Raw genomic sequence first — 24,468 nt, 5'->3', positions numbered from 1 at the left:
CGTAGGGCGGGTGGGGGGGGGGGGGGCGTCGGGAGGGGTGGAGTGATGAGGGGGTTGCGCACATAGAGCTGGAACGCAACCAGCAGCACGGTGCTCAGTCTGCACGGAATGCAATTCCGCGATACAACCCACGGGCGATGTTACTCCCTGGTAGAACGCGAGCTACGTAGTCAAATGTAGTGTGAATGTCGAATCACAATATTTCCACATCCAGTGTTCCAGGGAAGATCTAAGTAACATCTGTAATTTATGTTGTCCTGTCGTCCTCGGTTTATGTTGTACATATTATGCAGACGCTTGTGAATTTGGAGCCGAGTAACTACACCCAAATAAAACGGCTTTGTCGTACCATGGGCGTTTCGCCTTTACTGTTTGGAAGGCATCGTCAATGGGGCTGAAATATGTAGATATTTGTTCTTACACCATTTTGGTTTACATATTGGACGATGTACGCTGAGGTTACACTTTTGCCAGTTTCTGTTTTTCAATGGCGCAATAATAATTCAAAATCCCACTTACAAATTTCGCAGATGATGGTCTGCACGAGTTCTTGTTCCACTTCCAGAGCTATTCTTTTACTTGCCGCCATTCGAAATATCTATTGAACAGCACCAGGAAGTGAACACTCATTTACTACATGTTATGTTCTTTATGTTGTTGCCAGTTGTTGAATGTTGTTGCAAAATATGGACTGTGTGTGTGTGTGTGTGTGTGTGTGTGTGTGTGTGTGTGTGTGTGTGTGTGTGTTTGTGAATCTATACTTGTTTCAGTCTGGTTAGTTAAATTTAGCAAAGAACTTTTGTCGTTGCATTTGTAGTCGTTAAGGTACCTTACGTAAAGTTTTGTTGTGGTAGTTGTTCTCGCAAACCGTTCTCAAGTGGAACTAGAGGGGGAAGTACCCAGAATGCCCGGCGCCACTCGCCGCTAGGTGGCTTGGGGAAATAGATGTAGTTTTACAAGCAAGTGTAAATGTTTGTTCTCCGCAACGGCCTTCTGGATATGGTAATGGCTCAAAAGGCTCTGAGCACTATGCGACTTCACTTCTGAGGTCATCAGTCGCCTAGAACTTAGAACTAATTAAACCTAACTTACTTAAGAACATCACACACATCCATGTCCGAGGCAGGATTCAAACCAGCGACCATAGCGGTCGCTCGGCTCCACACTGTAGCGCCTAGAACCGCACGGCCACTCCGGCCGGCCCATGTGGTAATTTTCCTGCATTAGCGTATGGCATTTATTGCGGCTATTAAACTTGTTAATTTTCATATCTTGTTGCAAATTGGTAGGATGATGAAACTTCCTGGCAGATTACAACTGTGTGCCGGATGGAGACTCGAAATCGGGACCTTTGCCTTTCGCGGGCAAGTGCTCTATCGACTGAGCTACACAAGCACGACTCACGCCCCGATCTCACAGCTTTATTTCTGGCAGTATCTCGACTCCTATCTTCCAGACTTTACAGAAGCTCTCCTGCGAACCAAGCAGAACTAGCACTCCAGAAAGAAAGGATATTACGGAGACATGGCTTACCCACAGCCTGCGGAATGTTTCCAGAATAAGATTTTCACTCCGCAGCGGAGTGTGCGCTGATATGAAATTTCCTGGCAGGTTAAAACTGTGTTCCGGACAGAGACTCGATATCGGGATCTTCGCCTTTCGCGGGCAAGTGCTCTACCAGAAGTAAAGCTCTGGCAAAAGTACAGCTGTGAGATCGGGGCGTGAGTCGTGCTTGGGTAGCTCAATTGCCCGTGAAAGGCAAAGGTCCCGAGATCGAGTCTCGGTCCGGCACACAGTTTTAATCTGCCAGGAAGTTTCATATCAGCGGACACTCCACTGCAGAGTGAAAATCTCATTCTGGCAGGGTGATGATTATGGTGCTTTATGTGTTCCACAAATGTGGTATGGTTTTCATGTATCTCCAGCACACATTAGTTATTATAACGAACTTACATAGTATGCCAACAAAGTTCCTCATATTATTCAGAATAATATCAAAGTTTCACACACATGAATTTTATAACAAGTAGATAGAGGGCATACACTTTATTACTAAATAGAATAATTTTTGGTAAAACTTTTATTGCAAAAAAAATTAAGTGATGAGTAATTAAATTGTCTCACTCGTACGAACATAACATTTTTTGTGTTCTGTCAAACGTGTGTAACAGTGACGACTTCTGCATACATTATGGCTACCCGCTTACCGGCGCGGCGGTCCACTTTTGAAAAACAATAAAAAGCGACTCTGTGTGGCATGGATCCGACAAGTCATTGGGAGGTTTCGTGATCTATATAATGCCAGAAGTAGAAGCACAGGTCACGGAATGCTCGTAAATTTCCGGTCATTAGTTTGTGGACGTGGATATTGTGGCGGCTATACATATTTGTATTTTTACTTGTTTATTATATTAACTAGTACATTACTTGGAAGTTATATTTAGAAAAACCCCTTTTCCGGTCATACAGGACGACCGGCAAACAGCAGTATTGTCATATCTTCATCTCCAAGTATCATTCAGCAGGTCCGTTTGTTTTAGTTCTGCTGATATGCGAGGGTAAATGTACAATATCTCTCGCAGCTGCAGCGGTCGTTCTTAGATTATCATTTCGACGGTACAAAAATACCTTAAAAATGGAGCTTAGTTCAACAATGGGGAACAGTAATGAACTATAAGTTATGCGAAACTATTTCTTTTTATTTTATTTGTGCTTTTTGTGAACATTAACATATTTCGGGTTGAACGCGTATGTCAACAATCTAATTGTTCCTTTGTAAAATAAGAGTATTCCAAGGTGAATTATAATGTATGCTCTTCATTAGCACAAGGCGACCCTGGTGAGAAATGAAAAAAAATTATACAATAACACCTAAGAAACTGGTGTGAGATACGGACTCGCAACAGCTTTGGTGTGTTTTGTCCGACATGGTCGGCAAACATATACAGAGTTTAAAACTTAGTTAATAAAGGAAACAGTATCTCAATAACTAATCCATAATAACACAAACTGGCATCCGACAGCATCCTATACGAGTTCCATCGTGCTTAAATCACTCAAATTTGAAGGTGAACACCCCAACATGAGTTCACTATCGTGCTCTTTACAGAACTCTGTCAAGCTTCTGGAGCTTCTGGCACCGAGACACAGATAGTTATCCTCCTGGAAAATACCATCGCCGTTGGGGAAAATGCGAAGCAGATGGTCCGCAATAATGCTCAAGCATTTCACAGCTGTGAAGATGCCTTTGACCATTGTCCCACACACACATCATACAGACGCCCAAGTGAATGTTCCCAATAGCATTAAACTCCCCCCACCCCGTCCCCAATTTGTCTGCTCCTTTGTGCAGTGTATGTTTCGAGTAACGATTTGCCTAGTATATACAGAAACATGATTCAGCCGATCAGGCGACACGTTTTAACTGATACGTGGTCCATTGTCTATGGCCCCGTGGCCACTGCCGTCAGAACAAGTATGCTTCTATCCTTCGAGACTGTGTCCATCCCTACTTGCAGTTTGTTTTTTCCTCGGCGCGATGGCTCTTAGGGATGACAGCTATAGCCAAAAAAAAAAAGTTCACTTATATTGATTCATTTCCTTGCCAGTTTAGCTTGACTGTTCAAAATAACTGGTTTGTGAAACAACCAATCCCGGTTTTTTATTCCTATTATTTCCTTTAGAAAAAGCAAATATCCAAGAAAGATTGAAAAATTTTGACCCATCAGTTTAAAGGTTCATAAAACCCAAATAATTAAATAGGCAAGTAAAGCAAAACTTAATTTATCCACTGTTCGGTGCTTTTCTGGAAAAATTATAAGTGGTTGAATAGCACAAAAAATACCAGCTTTCCATATTGATTCTAATTTTTTGGAACTCTGCTGAAAAATAATTTTGTAATAAGGGATCATATTACGATTTTGGCACTAAGAATAATTGAGATTAAAGGAGAGGCAGCAGATCAACTACTTCCTATTTTTATTGTATACTATGAATGAACTGCTGTTAGTTTTTAATTTTTTACTTTGAGCAAAATTTCCTTACAGTTTCACTGTTTCACAAAAATCATTTAAATCATTGCACTTCATTGCTACGTAACTCATAAAAATATTTTCTCGCTTGGGATTGTGCCAAAACTACCGTATAGACCAGGTTGGGGCAAGTACACGTACACGCGCGCCTCAACGCACGACACAGGGCAATAGGAACATTATTGCTCATCAGTGCTGTACCAATTCTTATGCCGTGTGTTTGTTGCTCATTTCTGTCAAGTCTGTTGTTAAAATAGCACCGATCGTTTTTCCCATTTTACTCCTTTTCTAAAAAAACAGGTGGATTTAAAAACAAAACACCCTAGTACTGCTGCTAAAACTAATTGATATTTTTTTTACTCGATTAATAGCAAAAATAAGAAACGCTTGTTATAAGCGAAACTAAGCAAACACCGCAAAATACCACCTTTTCAGAATTAAAATACCTGAATCTGTGTTAACTGATCGGTTTTCCCCATATCTGTGGCATCTACCAGCAGGACAATGCAACGTATCTCACAGCTCGCAGCCAACTACAGGTGGTAGCTCATGTTGGCACTAAAGAATGTCTCGCTTTGGATCGGTAGAGATTCCCTCTGGTTTCGGGTGACTAGCTGAAGTGGTAAACACTGCCAGTACTACTTGAGAGATGAAGGCGTAGTTCACCATAAATATAGGGTGTCCCTCCTAAAAATCGCCAACGACCTTTTCGTTGGTGATTCCGCACATATTTGCAGTTTCGTTTTTGTAGTGTCTAGCTGAAGACAGCTCAGACAAATACTGCTTGTCGCGTCTCTTGTGCGACGACCAGAGTCGACGAAAAGCCTCGGTTTATTACTTGTTACAAACAAAATTACTTTTAAAGTGGTAGCTTTACGTGCCCTTTCGAAAGAGCCGTTCCAAGTTCGTCTAGGTGACATTCGTTTTATCAGTGCGTATGAACAGGGGCAGTAAAATTCAAAGAGTGGCATCTGCCATTGCTGCAGCAGGGCACCGATGCACACCATTCTTTCTGTGAGTTGACGCAGCTTCTCATTAGAAGCGACTTACTCTACATTTCCTCTCTGCTTTTTAATTAACTCTCCTATATTCTGTGAGAGTTTGTTTATTTTTCTGTCACAGTTCCGCATTTTAATTGCTCTTTAGTGAATTCTACTGCCGTGTGCGGTGCATTAGGTATTTGTTTTGTGTTTGAAGCGCCATTAATAGCAGTTAGATTCGACAGTCGAGAGGTTGCTTTCGTTACTGAAGCAGCGCAGAGAGGTACACCGTTTCGTTCTCTGGGCTGACGCACCTTCTCATCAGAAGAACCCTAGCTTAAATATCCTCTGTGCTCTTTAGTTTAATCTTCTATATTTCGTGCGTGTTTGTTTATTTATCTGGCATATTTCCGCGTTTTATTAACCGTGTAGAATATCTATACGCTGTCTTTACTATAGATGGAACTGTGACTGTTGTGTGCAGACGCGAGCTGAGTTGATGAGTATTCGGTGACAGCCCCAGGCGATGTTGGTTTCGGCCATACAGTTTGAGGCTGTTGTCAATGGACATTACTGAAGGGAGCGAGACGCGGCGCTCCGTCGGATGTCTAGCACGCCCACGTGTTCTCCGTTCGGTCGACTACTTTGGTCACCCGGTTGCTGACCGCATTAAGATTGACCCCTCACGCGTGGTCAGGTGGGAGGTGGTTCCAAGATGTGGCAGGCAGAGAAACAATTCTCGAGCATCCGATCGGACGGCCTCCGTTGTTCATATGGCGAAGGATTTTCGGGTGCTGTCTTGTGCCTGACAAGGAACCTGAGCCAGACGCAGTCGCTCCCCGTGTTCCAGAGGAAGGCTTTCGGCGCATTCGCGGAGGTGGGACTGCTGCCAGCTGGGAGCTCCAATGTTAGGAACACGGCTGCCAAGGAGCTAAAGGAATCCAATGGGCACTCCATGTACGTGGGACGGTGATACCAGATGCCATGAAGAGCACAGGATGCAACCAGTTGTATGTCGTGGCTCATGTCGGTACTAACGACTGATTTCGCCTGCTAGTTGAAGTCGTAAATATTGCCAGTCTTGCTTGCGAGGTGAAAGTAGAGCTCACCATTCTAGCAACATCGACAGCACCGAGTGGAGGGTCTCAATCATGTAGTGCTACAACGATGAAAATTAATATTACGACGATGTCAAACCTTATTTCCATGATTTAAAGAAATATTCGTGATATTAAAAATGTAATTATAATTTTATTATTTTCGTTTTTGTACTCAGTGCATCAAAGAGATTCTAGTGCACAGAATAAATTAGCATTGTTTGTTCTACGAAACTATATATGATTCTTACGGGTTAAGCATGCAATAACTCGATGTAAGACATTTTATTGAGTCTGAATTTTGTTCTCGTACTGGTCGGTAGAGAAGGAAAAGTTCCTTAATCGATGTGAAGGTATAAATGCTGTAAAAAGGAGAGAGGGAGAAGGTAAATACAATTTATTCAAAACAAATATCTCGAAGGTGTAACGCTTGGTGATTTCCTATAACTAAAAATTGCAAGGTCTAATCTGAGCCTGTCCTGAATAACAGCGAAGAAGATTTATGTTATCATATATTTTCTTCGTTTGATCACGGTTGTGATTCGCATGTTTCTTTTTGCTACGCAACGTGTTATGAATATTTTCATTTTACGCGCAGAAGTGCACGCAGCTTTAATCGAACCTGCGTCTTTCGGAAACGATAACTTTTAATCAGTACAATTACGCGAATACTGTCTAAATCGCAACCGTGATCGCAATAGTGTTTCCTGGACCAAATAATTCTCATAAAATGTGTATTCTCCCAAGCGAGCAGCATAGCACTATCGCTGACTCGTAACAATCGAAAGAGTAAAATCAGTGCTTAAATAAAATTGCCACCTTTTAATAATTATTATTATCACATGAAATAAATAAGTAGCAATTCAGTGGCTGTACAATCAATAAACAGAGGGGGCAATTCAATCAGAGGCTCAGAAGGTTCTGCGAACGTGTAAGCTGCAGATTACTCGACTGGCGTGGTAGGGTGGTGAGCCTGTGGGTTGCACTTACTAGGCGAGGTGTCCACTAGACACACGACGCTCCTACAATAATAGCGGCACCATGTGGAGGTGCCTGTGCGTTTCTTTTAGGTTTGAGAATATGGAAACTACAGGAAGTTCGTCAGTTTAAAATGATGAATCGCAAACACAGGAAGAAGGTAGATAACCAATTATCGTTATTGTCTGTGGAACTTGGCGTTGCTGTGTTGGAAAAGAACCACAGCTCCAAGCGCTAACATAAAGCACTGAAACTCAAATCGTTATTAAGTACAAAAAGCTGGCTAAAGGCGGAAATTAGTTCAGCCGATTTAAGATGGATGAATCCGTGATCAAAAAACGTACATGAGCCGTGGTGAAAATTGCTGTTTGAACAGCGCGCCGCAGCGCGTTGTGTGAAGCAGTAGCCCTCCGTTCCTGGCGGTGGCGCCGCTGTGGCAATCGCAGCTTTGGTGTCTCCCTTTGGTGGGAAAGGGGAAAGGTTGCCTGTTCACGTGCATTTAAGGGGTGCTATGAGCTCGGCAGTTGACCAGTCTGAGTCAGTGCAGTCTGGGGGAGTCTGGTCAGTTGGCCATCCCAGTCAGTGTGGGGCAGTCACCACCAGTCTGTTCGAGTTTATTCCGGCAATGCTCGATTGGTCGGTCGTGCACTGGGACACAAGATGACTTGTGCGTCTTGAGCGTCGGCGCATCTGAGGTCGCCTGGTCAGTCCAGTGGGCAGCACCGTATAGCGAGGGGTAGTGGCTTCGCGGACGACACGAGAGCAAAAGGAGTCAACCCACACCAGTCTAGCCGTGAGACGGGAGATCGGATAGCCTTCCTGAGTCCGTTGAAGCGGCTGGCAGTGGACGGTTCGTGAGAGCGTTTTGGGAGTGCTGCGCCAGGTCTTTGTCAGACATCGCAGTTTATTAGAAGACAAGTGATTCTTGACATGTTGTTTCATTTACTTGTTAGATTCTACTTTTTTTCTTGGTCAGTCTCTCGTCCTCAGCTTGCTCGTCTGCCTCTCGTCCCCATTTGTTAGGCAGTTAGTGTCTGTCTGTCTGTCTGTCGGTCTGCCGTATGTTAATAGCTGCCTCTGTCATGTTTGTCGGATTCGGTGTTAACGAATTTATTGCTTAAGGTGTAAAGGCCGAATTCCTGAAACATGTTTTTACCTTGCCTATCATCTTGCGAGGTGGTATATGTGTAATGTAGAGCATGCTGGTACATTTTATGTAAAACTGCATTTCATGGATTTAATTTAAATGGTCATTTTAGTATATAAAGTAGCCACCCTCCCACCGTAAGAGTTCTTTTAAAAACAAGTTGCACTTTCGGTGGTAAGTAATTTTTAAGGTGCATGTTTTGTACCATTTCCATCCCTCTTACTGGGTGTATAGTTTATGTGTCTGTGTGAGTTGTTAAAATTTTTTGTTTAAAGTAATCCGGTATGTTGCAGCTATGCACCAGTGTAGTCTTTCAGAGGTGGTTGTGAGCGGTCGTGACTACGGCCATGTTAAAAGGAAGCTGTAAGGTTCTCAGCCCGAAAGCTCACACTACATTAAAAAAAATGTTATTTCTGCCTTTGAATAAATCGTAACTTGATTTTTACTGGGTGCTTTCTGATTATAATTTTAAATCATTTTTTTTAATAAAGAGCTTTTACGAATAAAATTTCCATTTATTGCAAAAAAAATTTTTTCTTTCATCAGTTACCCATTGGCAACTACTTCCACGCTCACATAGTGTGATTAAATGTGTTAATGTTCTTGATGAATCACTAGTAAATAAAGTGAATTCTTTAAGAAAAGATTTTGAAAGTAAATACACAGTTCAGTACATTAAACATTGTTTGGTGGAGCGTTTATTGGTGCAGAAGTGGTAGTGAAACTGAAGTAGATAGTTCCTCTGACTTGGTATGGCTAAACTTACACATAAAAACCGGAATAAATAAATGATTGGTTCCTCCTACAGCCCCTTGACTCAAATGATGCAGATGCTGAATACTTCAGAGAAAGCTGAAGTCCAATTTCAAATCGGTACCGCTCTGATACATTTATACTTTGTTTGCGAAAACACATATTTATTGTTAGTTGTAGTCATAAAACGTCGTCCTAAATTGTAGTGAATACTGAGACAAATATTTTGAACAATTAGTTCAGAAGCTTACTGGAAGTGTAAAAGGTTACGAAAACTTACTTGACGTCTTAACAGCAAATAATCCGGATAAAGTAAGGAGCATAATGACAAACACAGTGACTAGTGAGCATAATCTTAGCGTAGCGAGACTGATTACTGCAACATACAAACCTATCCACAAAGTCGTGGGGTACCCTTTTAATACTATGCCGGATTTCCTTTCGTCCGGCGTAGGCAGCAACTCGAGGTGGCATAGACTCAACAAGTCGTTGGAAGTCCCCTGCAGATATATTCAGCCATGATCCCCCTGTACCCCTCCATAACTGCGAAATTGTTACGGTGCAGAGTTTTATGCGCAAACTGACTTCTCGATTACGTCCCATAAGTGTTCTATGGGATTCATATCGGGCGATCTGGGTGATCAGATCATTCGCTCGAATTGTCCAGAATGAATAATGAAGAACAGTTTCGGACACGTGACATGGCGCATCGTTGTTTCCGAACATGAATGGCTAAAAATGGTCACCAAGTAGGAACATAACCATTTGCAGTCAATGATCGGTTCAGTTGGTCCAGAGGGCCCAGTCCATTCCATGCAAACACAGCCCACACAATTATGGAGCCACCACTAGCTTTCGCAGTGCCTTGTTGACAACTTGGTTGTGGCTCTGAGCACTATGGGACTTAACATCTGAGGTCAACAGCCCCTAGAACGTAGAAGTACTTAAACGTAACTAACCTAAGGACATCACACACATCCATGCCCGAGACAGGATTCGAACCTGTGACCGTAGCGGTCGCGCGGTTCCTGACTGAAGCGCCTAGAACCGCTCGGCCGCACCGGCCGGCCCAACCTGGTTGTCCGTGGAAAGATGTAATGCCTGAAATTTTGTATTACCGGCACATTCTTGAAGCTGTGGATCTCGAAATAGTGCATTCCGTACCAATTTCAGAAATGGAATGTCCCATGCGTCTAGCTCCAGCTACCTTCGCTGTCGATTGAGTCTTTATCCCGCAGTTTCACAGGCTCGGTCTGATTACGTGAGGATTTGATAATATTAATGTTAAGAGGTGGACGGATGCCTGTCCTGACGCCACCCAGTACGCACCAGAACGGAATTAGTGAGCCCCAGGTGTCTACATCTAGTGTAATCCGTGGAAGAGTGTGAACGTGTTCAGATATCTGTAAGTCGTGTAACTGAGACGGGACGTGGGGACCAGCCCGGTATTCACCTAGTGGGATGTGGAAAACCGCCTGAAAACCACATCCAGGCTGGCCGGCACACCGGCCCTCGTCGTTAATCCGCCGGACGGTTTCGATCCTTAGCCGGCGCGCCCACCTGACGTCTAGCTCCAGCTACTATTCCGCGTTAAAAGTCGTTTAATCCCCGTCATGCGTCTACAATCACGTCGGAAAGACTTTCACATAAGTCATCTGAATACAAATGACACCTACAACATTAGGCTGACTTTTATAGCTCGTGTACGCGATTCCACCGCCATCTGTTTATGGGTATAGCTATCCCTTGACTTACGTCACCTCATTGTACGTGTATCTGGCTGCTGTGGTAGAGGGTGAGTCCTGTAGTCACAAGGGTTGAATTGTTGGTATGACAGTAAGGCAAAGGATAGTTAATACGCCCAATATCTGCTTATTTTATCACCGTGACGAGAGCACGGACTATTCCGTGTGCGAGGTAATTTCGCCTTATGACGGCAGCAATGACTGGTGCATGAGCTCAAACATCGTAAAGGATGAGGGTTCACGGACGACCACTTATCACTGAATTGGGTTAGTGGATGCTGCCGAAATGCAAGTGCTGTGCTGTCAAACCTTATTGGGCAAATTTGTATTTTTGACTTGTAGAATGCTGGACTATCCTTATGAAGAATGGTTCAACTCATTGAACGTGCGCCGTCAGGTGGGTATCAATGCTTGTTCCATAACCATAAGGATTGTGAGAAAAATACTAACTTCCATGGATTCAGGTATGGCAATGATCGTTGCACGCAGGGCACAGACTGTACCTACGGCTCTCAGTTCTCGACTTTGCCACACTTCGCAGGTGCAGCCTGTTTCACGACTCTGCCGACTTGCGTCGTTCCTGCAGAGATGGCGCGGTAGCCAAGTGGCCAACTCTTGTTCCCATTTGAACGGCCATCGTGAGAAAGTGTAGTTGGACAGCTGAAGCCTACACACAAACGTGTAAATGCTTAAAGTGCATATCATAGTTAGCGAGTCTGAAAATGACCGTATCAACAGGTTACGTCGGTGCGACCAGTAATTCTATAAACATGGATATTCAATGTCAATAGTTCCGCAGTGAAGTAGCAAAAAATAAACGATCGCACGAGAAAACGATCATTAAAAACATTACCATTCGTTCATGCACTGCCAAAAGGGAACCTAAAAAATATTGCCAAGACAGATAACATAATTATTGTAGTATATCGTTAAGGTACCTCCCATGTACGCGATGTGACAGAGATGATGTTTATTGTGAGATGGCAGTAAGAGCGCACTATCATCAGAGTTCTTTCCCCTTCGTCCATTATTAACTGTGTGACATTTTGGGGAGTGATAAAGAAAGAAATGGTTTCTGTGGTTTGATTCGAGACGATTAAACCGTATTTCAGACTCATTCGAGAACTGATACAAAACATCCAGATAGCCGACTAATGTTTGAGTTGTTGTCTTCCACGGAATTTCATTTTACAATGAAATTCCATGGAAGACAACATTAATTGTATTTCTACTGAAAAGAAAAGCCAAGCTGAGCTAAAACTTGAAAAGTGTCTTTAAGAGTTTCTTTTTCATATCTGACTTACAGTTCGGAGGAATTATTGGAAAGTGGTCCGGAAACATACAGCCTGCGCTTCCTATCTCGATTTGGGGAAAATTTTCCTTCATTTCAGATTACAATGCGACAGTAGCGGATCATTAGCCAACAACAGTACAGCATTGCACTGCGTTCGGTCTTCTTCCCAGCCATAATTACACTGAAAAATTGCTTAGTATACATACAAGCTTTGAGTTTAACCATCAGGAGAAATTAAGGTAAAAATTTTACACGCCTCATATCCTGAAGTAAGACAGATGGAGTAATATCTAAGTACGTTTGAGAGAAATATCTGCCTGAATTACAGTTCAGAAAAATGCAGTTTGACAAATAGCCCTGCAGGTATTAAAGGGTTATTGCAAAAGAATGTAAATCAACTTCACATTCACTTCTTATTAACCTTAATGACAATTTTAGTAGCACAAAGTAATAGCAGCGAGGTTCAATAACAGAAGTCATCAATTCATAATATGTAGTAACAGAAGTATTACTTTTTAGCCTCCTTATAATACACTCTTAACGTCGCATACACGAATGCTCACAACTTAAAACAAAGAATGTGTCACGTGCAAATCATGTGTCACTACGGGTAGAATCTGTTCATAGATATTACCTAAATACAATTTCATTTTCTCTTTCTTCCGCATCTCTCTTCAAGCTATGGCAAGTACATATATCTATGTTCTTCCCCTCCTTCTTTATTCTCTTCATTTTGCGATTGGAATAATTAGTGGTTCCTGCAATATACCCAAGCACACTTCTTGATGGCATTTGTTTTTCCTACTTTGCTTCACCTGTCATAATCGTAAAGACGTTGCGTGTAATCGCGTGAGTCAGGTTACGAAGAACTTTCCTGCACCTACCGTGTGCAAACACTGACATGCCATGCTATGTAGTGAAGAGGTATCTAGGGGAACATTCGATGCACATAGGTCGACAAGCGCAGCCACCTGAGGCGAACGTGCCTTCGGAAAGGAGATACATACTCGCTCGTCGATCAAGATGAGAGTATGTATTTGCGCGAGGGTAAAGTTACTTTGCGAGAGCTCTAACGTATCATCAGAACAGTTATTCGTCTCACACCCATTTACAGCAGCCGTTACTTTCCTGCAAATGCCTTCTCCGGAACATACCAGACTGCAGTCCAGGCAGTGGTGGCAGCCCTGCTTTACATCCCTACACGAGGTCAGTCAGTACTTAGTTCTTTGGTACTCACGTGTACTGGGGCAGCGGGTAGGCCTGCGCAGCGCAGGGCAGCTCCGCTGGCTGCCTGGCCCTGGCGGTCACGTGACTCCGGGTGTCTGTGAGGCGCGGCGCCACCGAGCCGCGAGCCTCCGTCACCACCAGCCTGCAACACAAGGTGCCAACTTACCGGCAGGAAAACACTTGTAAGAGAGACCAGAAGTACCGCTAAACCTCTGTCAATCTCAGCTCAGTTGTGTGCAGTAAGCTGTATCATAATATTCAGTTTACATATCGACATGGAAGTCATAATCCTGTGCTAGAGAGTAATTTACCCACAATAGTTCACTAATATACGTAAATTGCAGAGCTAGGTTGGAAGCAACAAATGTCAGATGTGCATTTCTCGCTTTTGCAGCTACTTTCTTGTCATCCAAAGCATCTTACATGTTATAACCATTGATGCACTGGTGGTTCGTCGCGAAGAAGAAAGCTGCTAGTTGTCAGTTTGGAGACGGATCTGAAGTTAGGTGAGCTTCTGCATTCAGCTGACGTGATACGAGCAGAGAAAGCTGTGCCCTGATTGAACACTGGGGTTTTTACTTGCTCGTTAAAACCCACAACGTAAGTACTATCTATCAAGCAAATAAAACGTCAAACAGGATTTTTAAAAGAATCAAAGTCTATCTTCAGTACACGAATTAGGATGTACTTTCATATTAAAATAATTCATGGCGTTTGTAAAATAAGAAAAGATATGAACACACTGAATAATTTCGAAAGTGGTTAGTTTATCGTAAATAATGAAGGAGGAAGTGATCCGCACAGGCAGTTAGTCGTCCGGCTGCGCTCCTCGTCATCAGCAGTGTGGTTGCATATCTGTGCGAGTCTACGAGGAACGCACACCTGTTAGTAATGAGGATACTCCACTTGGCGTGACAACTATTTTTGTAACGTTAAATGGATCATGTTGTATATGGATTAAAGATTCCGAGCAGTCGACTTCCTGATAATGATTTGTTGTAATTAATATCAGCGTCTTGAATTACACAAATGATAACCCAAGTGAAACGCATACTACGTCATATGACAGTCTGTCTAAAACGGAATAGCCGAGTCACTCCATTTCAGACAACAGTACCTAATGAAGAGCCAACACCTCGCGTTATCACAGCATGGGGGCGAAGTACCTTAAGTAGAAACTCCAGAGTATTACAGATTAGCGATATTTTCCGATGTGTTACAACTGCACCCCCAGTACAGATGTGGCCAATACTACGGACGCAGTGACAGCATTTGTGAGGAGGTTTCCTAAAAAATAAATTCAGATAATCTAACAGGGATACTAATTGGGTTGTAGAACAGTCTTTAGTTGAATGACATACACCTAAGGAAGATATTGAGCATTATGTTTGCTCCCAGGAAAAAGAAGTCGTCCTTCCTTGTGTAAACGAATGGCACTGATAGGTAAGTGAATGCCATATCGTACATACGTTCCGCAAAAAATATGTGGGTATGAGAACTTACGAGTTGCAGATTGTTGTATTTATTGACATACAACAGTGCCGCATTTGTTTCTTTGGCGCGCGATCCGTGGCTATTGCTATGGAAAGGGAGTTGGGATAGTATGATAGATGCGTAATCAGAACGACATGAATACCCCAAGCTGCATACAGGCGTTGATATACGTCAACGGCGACAACTGAAAATGTGTACCTCGACCGGGGCTCGACCCTATGATTTCTTGCTTACATGGCGGACGCTCTATCCACATGAGCTACCGGGGATTCGAACCCGGGATTTCTTGTTTATATGGGGGACGCTCTATCCACCTGAGCCACCGAGGACACAGAGGATTGTGTGACTGCCGGGACTTTTCTCTGGCACGCCTCCCGTAAGACCCACATTCCCAACTTATTGTCCCGCATTATATTCATAATGACCCTGTCCATTATACTCATTACTTGCGGCTTTGCACTGTATCCTTCACAGGAGAAGATGGTCAACTGGCCGGTGGTCCATTGATAGTAACCGGGCCAAATATCTCAAGAAATAAGCATCAAACGAAAAAATTACAAAGAACGAAACTAGACTAGCTTGAAGGGGGAAACCATATGGCGCTGTGGTTAGCCCCCTAGATGGCGCTGCCGTAGGTCAAACGGGTATCAACTGCACTTTTGTAAATAGGAAACTGCATTTTTTTTACATGTTCGTGTAGCACGTAAAGAAATATGAATGTTTTAGTTGGACTACTTTTTTCGCTTTCTGGTGGATGGCGCTGTAATAGTCATAAACATATGGCTCACAATGTTAGACGAACAGTTGGTAACAGATAGGTTTTTAAAATTAAAATACAGAACATAGGTACGTTTGAACATTTTATTTCGGTTGTTCCAATGTGATACATGCACCTTTGCGAACTTATCATTTTTGAGAACGCATGCTGTTACAGCGTGATTACATTACTCTCAACAGCCTTCCATAATGTTCGCACATGCATTGACAATGCGCTGACGCATGTTGTCAAGCGTCGTCGGTGGATCACGATAGCTAACATCCTTCAACTTTCCCCACAGAAAGAAATCCAGGGACGTCAGATCCGGTGAACGGACACCCAACATGTTGGGAGTACATCTCCAATCTGTCATGCAGTGAAACATCTTGTGGTAACATCAGTAGAACATTATGTAGGAAATCAGTATACATTGCACCATTTAGATTTTCATCTATAAAATGGGGACCATTTATCCTTCCTCCCATAATGCTGCACCATACATTAACCTGCCAAGGTCACTGATGTGCCACTTCTGGCAGCCATCGTGGATTTTCCGTTGCCCAGTAGTGCATATTATGCCGGTTTACGTTACCACTGCTGGTGAATAACGCTTCGTCGCTAAATGGAACACGTGCAAAAATTCTATCATCGTCTCGTAATTTCTCTTGTGCCCAGTGACAGAACTGTACACGACGTTCAGAGTCATCGCCACGCAATTCCTCGTGCATAGAAATATCGTACGGGTGCAATCGATATTGATGTAACGTTCTCAACACCGACGTTTTCGAGATTTCCTAATCTCGCGCAATTTTTCTGCTACTGATGTGCGGAGTAGCCGCGGTAGCAGCTAAAACACCTACTTGTACATCATCATTTGTTGCAGGTCATGGTTACCGTTTCACACTTCCTGTTTCCTTAAATAACGTAACAATCCGGCGAACGGTCCGGACACTTGAATGATGTCGTCCAGGAGACCGAGCAGCATACATAGCACACGCTCGTTGGGCATTTTGATCACAATAGCCTTACAAAACATGATATCGACATTTTCCGCAATTGGTAAACGGTCATTTTAACACAGATAATGTATCACGAAGCAAATACCGTCCGCACAGGCGGAATGTTACGTGATACCACCTACTTATACGTTTGTAACTACTACAGCGCAATCTATCACAAAGCGAAACAAGTGATCATATTTCTTTACGTACTACAAGAATATGTAATAAAAATGGGGATTCTTATTTTTTTAAAAAACGCTGTTGATATCCGTTTGATCTATGGCAGCGCCATCTAGCGGGCCAACCATAGCGCCATCTGGCTTGCCCCTTCAAGCCAGACAAGTTTCGTTCTTTGTAGATTTTTCGTTTGAAGCTTATTTGTGGAGATATTTGGCCCGATCACGATCAATGGACCACCCTGTATATTCGGAAAGTGTTGGAAGTCTGGCCCGCTCGTTACAAAATGTTCAAATGTGTGTGAAATAGTATGGGATTTAACTGCTAAAGTCATCAGTCCCTAAGCTTACACACTAGTTAACCTTAATAATCCTAATGACAAAAACACTCACAGTCATGCCCGAGGGAGGACTCGAACCTCCGCCGGGACCAGCCGCACAGTCCATGACTGCAGCGCCTGATACCGCTCGGCTAATTCTGCGCGGCTCGCTCGTTAGAGCATGGTGTGTTAACTAAAGTTAAAAACTTATTTGGATGGTTAAAGGCAATTATTTCTTTATGCTTGTAAGTGGTTGCCGTATCACGATGCAAACGGTACGCACAGTGCACAAATTAAAGCAACTTATACTAGTACACTAAACATTTGCCGCATCGTGTTGATTGAACCCAAGAAGATCATGAGAAATCCCAAGGTAAGTTGCTGTGAATGTGACTTACATTATGTATGAGATTAATACGTAAACAGTGTGGCCCAGAGAAAGTATAAATTTCACGATACAGCCTCTACTACCAGTACCACAGCTGTGTTATCTCAGTTGGTATTAATACTATGGTATCGAAGCATTTAGGCATCACTGCAACTTACAGCGCCACGGAGGAGGGCAGGTGGTCTAGGTTAAAGTTGTAAAACAAGGTTTCCGATCATCTATTGAAACTATATGTGCAAAAAAGTTTACATATTTCCTGACGGGACTCTCACAGACTGAAAGATTTCAAAGGTACTCTTAAAGTCGCTTATAAATTAATTTACTGGGTATACATGCAGTGGTATTACAAAGCTGCAGGTCGTTGCCATTAAAGGAAAAATAATATGGTTGATTAGATGGCGTTAAATTCGTCTTTACACTGTTCCAAAACTGCTCCTGAATGATATTACGCGATACTAAGACACCGGACGGCCATTTGGGACGACGGATCCCCATCAAGCAATTCCATTTTCAGTTTACCATAAATTTGCTTAGATTGTTTAACGGGAAGATCGGGATGTTTACTTTTACGAGGCACGGGCGATTTCCTTCCTAATATTTTTCCGTCTCTAATGATCTCCACATCAACGGGACGTTAAACATTTTCATTCCTTTCCACTCCAGAGCTAAACATTCGGATCTTCCTAGTAGAACCTGGCCGGTGAGTGGTCTGGTGTCGCGCGGTGGCTGAACATAATCGGAAACCAGTGCCGCTTTCATCGTCTTTTAATTACGTGCTATTGGTTTTAGATAATTTTCAGCCACCTGATGACATCAGAGAAATTCTGAGGAAGATCCTCAACAGAGAGGTCTGAAATTCGTGTGTTAAAGATGTATCAAGAGGAATAAGACGCCGCTTAGGGTCCAGGAGATTTTTTACCGTGAGGGCGTGATTACTGTACGGAATTTATGAAGACTTTGTTAATTTACGCGTTTACGTATTTGGTCTACAGTAAAATGTAAGAAACTGTATCGCTTTCATAATATTACTTCACCGAACTAGTTTATTGATTGAGTTAACTAAGATCTTTTCTGTAACCTAACTTAATTTAATGAATTACATTGAAGTGCTGCATCTATACACACATGTACAAAATGCTGGCACGTTAATAACGGGCAACCGCCAGAACGTTCAATGCAAGCATGCAAACTTGGAGGCATTATGTTGTACGGGTGACAGATGTCAGTTTTGGGTATGAGGTTCGATATCTGTTGCACTTGGTCGGTCAACACAGGGACGGTTAATGCTGTTGTTTGATGACGCGCTGGTGTTGTCCTCCAATGATGTCCCATAGGAGTTCGATTGGAGATAGATCTGGTGATCTAGAAGGCCATAGCAACTTTTCGACACACTGTAGAACATTTTGGGTTACAGCAGAGATATGTGGATGAACGTTATCCTGTTGGAAAACACCCTCTGAAATCCTGTTCATGAATGGAAGCACGGAAGGTCGAAGCACCAGGTTGACCTACAAATTTGCTGACGGATGCGTGGGATAACCCAAGAGAGTGTTCGTGCTGTCATACGAAACTGCACTTCAGACCATAACTCCAGGTGCAGGTCCAGTGTGTCTAGGATGCAGACAGATTGGTTGCAGGCCTCAGCTGGCTTCGTTCTAAGCAACGCATGGCACTCACCGGCTCCTAGACAGAACCAGCTTTCATCAGAAAACTCCACAGACCTGCAGTCCAGTAAGCTCTAGCTTGTCACCTCGGAATTCTCAAATGGCGGCGGTTTGTGGTCAGCGGAATGCACGCAATAGGGCCTCTGGCCCGGAGTTACACTTGAAGTAACTGATTTGTAACAATTCGTTATGTCATTGTGGTGCCAACTTCTGCTCAAATTTGCTATTGTAGATGCAGTACGATGCGCCAAAGCCATACGCCGAATACAATGGTATTTCCTCTGGGTAGTGCCAAGTGATAGTCCGGAGTCTGGTATTCTACCGATAGTTCATTCTCCTGATCACCGCTGCAATCACGCACAGTTGCTTCATTCCTACTAAGGCTTTCTGCACTATCGCAGAAGGAACTTCCAAGGTCTCGTAGCCCAACTTCACGATCTCGTTCGAACATCTTGAGGTGTTGATAAAGGCGTCTTTGTCACCTTAAAGGCAGTCCTGGCAAAAATCTGCTCACCATATCCAGCTTAAAAAAGGAACTACTCTTTCACGACCGTTACGCTGCACCGTCATAGATGCGCTACAAGCGCCACTCTTAAGCAGCTGGCGCGAAATACGAATAGACGTGATCTTCCAAATGAAGAAACATGCCTCGCATCTTATATTTTTGCCGTACAACTCCTTCTTGGTGTTTTATAGTTATCTTACGGACTTGCGTGAACAATTTTTAACATTTTAAACTAGAAATAATTTGATATAGGCCATCGTAATGAAGAAAAAGGATCTTTTGAGTAGCCTTTCCATTTCTATATTAAAGACCCTCGTCTATTCCTGTAATATGCAGCTGGAGATTTATTGTAGCTGGATGTTACTTGGGAAGGCCTCTCCATGTAGCGCAACACCTCATTCGTCTTGCTTCTGCAGCTCTTTCTCAGGTCTTGAGGCACTTCGTCGTTGCCTTTTGAAGTTGACGGAAGCCCATCGGTTTGTTGTTGGTGATGGGTAGTTTGTTCAGAGGCCTGTTTGCTGACATTCACAACAGGTTTCTAAAGACTGTCTCGAATATTGGTTAAGAATTTTATAAAGATTTCATCATATTTTTAGTACTTTCCTCTTTTATTCTTGTTGATGGAGTGGGCTGTGTACGCGACTTTTCATGGGCTGACTCATATCTTGCATGCAGTGAATGTCTTCAAGTCTGATGCCGAGAATGATGTTGCGACGAAATCGTGTTCATCGCGGACTTGTTGATTAGTCTGACTATTTGTTCACTAGTTTGCCAAACGTGTGGGTTGTTTCATATAGCGTCGTATAATTGATTTGCAGTCTTCTGTCTGAGAATCAGCATAGACGGAGGGTCGAACAGTTATTGGAGTTCTTCATGGTCAGACCGCGTTTCGTGGTTCACGTTTTGGTTTTACTTTATCCCATGTAAAAGCTTCACCTAGGACAACATGGCTTACTGTTGGGTACGTATGCGCATTGGTCTGAGGTTTGGAAAACTTTCCACCTTGTGATTTGATTGCTTGTCGAGCGTTTGTGATAATTCAGTCTGAAGTTTCGGTAAGAATGGATACTTCAGGCATGTTTTTTGTTGATAAATCGAAGTGTGTACTTACTAGGAGTAGGTGTGAAGTTCCAAAAGATGATACTGTATCTGTTTGTATTGGTGAATGTGGAACTACTATGAAGTTTATATTGGTTTGTGATATGACTTTGTATAACTGTATTTAAATGCAGTGAATCGGCAACGTGGGAGCGAGGATGTGAAGATTGTTCATTAACATTAAAGGGCCTGCTCCAGTTTCGACGGTGCCACTAGTTACTTTCTGACATCATCCACAGGCAAAAATGAGAAACATAACGTCGAATCGCATCCCTCAATAAACATCCTGAAAGCGCTTCCCTTAATTTCTAATGTAATTTGCTTTTCGTTGTCTCCATCAAGATCAGTAGTTGAAAAATTTTAGTATGAGTTCAGTCATGTTTTCAGGCAATTTCACCAATTTTTACGTAGTATTTTGAATAATGTGAACGGGGTGTGGTGTGGCTTCGGCCAATAAGCATAAACTAGGTTATATCTCATTGATGTGATGTCTAATTAAGTGTACATCTAATTTCGACGACTATAAACTCACAAGAACTTATATTTACATTCCGGAACTGCAACATTCTCGGAGTCGCTAGTGAGCTCACTTACTTTTTCAATCAACATTCGTAGCTGTGGAATGATAAGGCAGTTGTTAGGGGTCTGACGTCATTTGTTTTGATCACCACTTTGAAACATTGACTGCAGACCACTTTAGCTATTAATTAACCAAATTTTCTTGAATGACATCAATTTTGCAGCTAAATTATTGCAATGAAGACAATGATTTGTGTCTCAGAGATCTGTGACTATACGGACCTGTTTGTATACATTATTTCAAGAGGTAATTATTGCTTCTGTATTCAAAAGTTGTGAAGCTTTTCCTATTTAGATTATAGTGATGAAATACAATTTTTTTATTTCTAAATGGTTTCTTCATTCATATACATTTACACAATCTGTTTTTGCAACAGTTGATGGCTAAATAATGTAATTAATATAGCTATACTGTGTAACTGTAAATGGCTGAATAGTGTATCCCCACTGAAATCTAAGTTTAAAAAAGAAAACGATATTTTTAGGAATGTTGCGATTTGTTTCACTTACTTTACAAAGATATCATGAGACTTTACTAAGTTTTATTATTTGGCACTTTGTTTGCTAATTGCGTTGTGACTTTTACATTGACTTCGGTATGGAAACGGTTTTCCGGTTCTCAAGTGGTTAAATGCTACCCCACTACCTATTATTCCTCTTCGTATGTTTTTGTACCGCTGCGGTGGAGGGTTGACTGGTAAATTAAGTATTTAGGCACATTCACAATGAAAATTTGCTAGTTTGGTGAGCATGTAGTTTTCTTACGTATGGCACTTGAGTAACGAGACTTCAAATTTCATCTCATCAGAGCCAGTTTCGTTATATCTTACACAAGTGTCAGTAACTGATAATTAGAAGATAGGTGTTTTGAAGTGTAGGACCAATCTTAACTCGTCATAAGAAGATGGAATAATCTGTATTTTAACTGCCACGATTGAAACTCACTATTATACAGCGGACCTTATGATACTTTTATGGTGAAAATTGCTGTTTTGAAGAGCGCTCCGCAGCGCGTAGTGTGAAGCAGTCGCGCTCCGTTTCTCTTTGGTGTCTCCCTCTGGTGGGAAAGGGGAAAGGTACCCCGCTCACGTGCATTTAAGGGGCGCTATGAGCTCGCCAGTCAGTCTGTCGGTCTGGAGTCAGTCTGTGTCAGTCTTTCGTGCCCAGCTTGCTAGTCTGTTCTCGTCCGCATTTGTGAGACAGTTAGTGTTTGTCCGTCGTTCGGAGTGGTAGTACATCTGTCGGTCGGATCAACCTTTAAGGCCGGCAAAATGAGTGTCTTACCACTCCTCCAGAAAGAGGACTCAGCGAGTGGTCGCCCGGTCGGGGCTTAGTTCCTGCACCTGACTTTGCGCCTTAGGCCACCAGTCTGCTCCAGTTTGCTCAGGCAATGGTCAGTGGCGGTTGGATTGATCGGTTAGTCGGTCACGCACTGAGACACAGGATGACTTGTCCGCCTTGAGCGTCGGCGCATGTGAGGTCGCCACGTGAATTCAGTGGGCCACGGCGTATAGCGAGGGGTAGTGACTTCGCGGCCAACACGAGAGCAACAGGAGTCAACCCACGACATCAGTCTGGCCGGTGCGAGCTGCGACGCTGTGAGACGGGAGATTTGCGTCCGTTGAAGCGGCTGGCGCGCGGACGGTTCGGGAGAGCGATTTGGGGTGCTGCGCCAGGTCTTCTCGAGAAATCGCGGTTTATTAGAAGTTAAGTGATAGGTGATATGTTGTTTGATTTACTCTTGTCAAGTTCTACTTGTTTTCTTGGTGAGGTCACCAGCCGCTTTGTTTTGGGGTCGTCCCTCCATTCTTCTCCGTTTGCCCACCCTCGGGAAGGTGGTTATTTATGAATCGGTTTGTCCGTTTTTCCCTTGTGGAGTAGGGGCGGGTTAGAGCAACCAGCGGTTCGGGTTGTTCGGTAATCGCCCTATCAATCTGCCTTACGTTAATAACTACTTCTGTCATGTTTGTCGGATTCGGTGTGTTAACGAATTTATTGCTTGAAGTGTAACGTCCTAAGTCCTGAAATATGTTTTTATCTTGCCTATCTTCTTGAGAGGCGATATATGTGTACTGTAGAGCATGTTTATGTAAGTTTGAATTTCATGGGCTTTTATTTAAATGGACATTTTTAGTATATAAAGTTACCACCCTTCTACGTAAGACTTTTCTTAGAAGTTAAAATCAAGTTGCACCTTCGGTAGCAAGTTAATCTTTTAATTTTAGTGTTTTGTACCATTTCCATCCCTTCTACAGGGTGCATACTTTGTGTGCTTGCGTGAATTGTGAAAACTTTGACTCTAAGGTAATCTGGTTTAATCTGGATTGTTGCAGATTTGCACCTGTGTAGTCGTTGAGGGGTTGTTGTGAGCGGTCGTGACTACGGCCATGTGAAAAGGGAGCGGCAAGGCTCTCAGCCCGAAAGCTCATACGCTCAAAAAATTTTTTTCTGCCTCTAAATAAATTGTATCTTGATATTTAGAGGTTGTTTCTTTTTATAATTTCAAATCTGTTTCTTAAAAAAAGCTTTAAGGAATAAAATTCTCATTTGTTAAAAGCAATTTCATTTTGAATTCATCAGGTACTCCTTGTCAACTACTACCACGCTCACATAGTGTGTTTAAATGTGTTAATGTTCTTGATGAATCGCTAGTAAAAAAAAAGTAAATTCTTAAGAAAAAGTTTTGAAAGTAAAATCACGGTTCAGACTGACTGTCGGTAAACCTGTATTTTAGCTCTCAAAGATGGTTCAAATGGCTCTGATCAATATGGGACTTAACTTCTGAGGTCATCAGTCCCCGAGAACTTAGAACTACTTAAACCTAACTAATCTATGGACGTCACACACCTCCATGTCTGAGGCAGGAATCGAACCTGCGAACGTAGCGTTCGCGCAGTTCCCTGCTGTAGCGCCTGGAACCAATCGGCCACACGGACGGCCTTTTAGTTCTAATTTCTTGAGTTTTCTCGTTGTGTTCAGTTCGCGAGCCGTATGTGGGAGAAAGTAATATGTTTTCCGAGTCTTTCTGGAACGTTCTCTCTGGGAATAACAATAGCACATCACTTCATGGTGCACAATGCCACTGTTGTAGCGTCTCCCACTGGAGTTCGTTGGGCATATCTTCTGTAACACCTGTAAGTAGGCTGTTTAGGTTTTCTTATTGGTAACGCCACGTAGCGCTCTGTGTGAAAAATCACTGGCTGTGCTGTCTGCAGTCAGTGGCTGGTTGGCATT

General features: G+C 42.8%; 1 protein-coding gene across 1 annotated transcript in view; it reads right to left on the bottom strand.

Moving 5' to 3' along the window:
• Window positions 1-24,468, bottom strand: part of LOC126335702 (Down syndrome cell adhesion molecule-like protein Dscam2) — a 1,471,118-nt gene that overhangs the window by 617,594 nt on the left and 829,056 nt on the right. Inside the window, exon 8 of the mRNA XM_049999160.1 lies at window positions 13,263-13,394. Coding sequence (XP_049855117.1) covers window positions 13,263-13,394 — 132 coding nt within the window. The remainder of the gene's footprint in view (window positions 1-13,262; window positions 13,395-24,468) is intronic.

Source organism: Schistocerca gregaria, chromosome 2, assembly GCF_023897955.1.
Source record: "Schistocerca gregaria isolate iqSchGreg1 chromosome 2, iqSchGreg1.2, whole genome shotgun sequence".
In the NCBI taxonomy this organism is placed as follows: Eukaryota; Metazoa; Arthropoda; class Insecta; order Orthoptera; family Acrididae; genus Schistocerca; species Schistocerca gregaria.
Note: the sequence above shows the minus strand (reverse complement) of the source record. Positions and strands in the feature narration are given on the sequence as shown.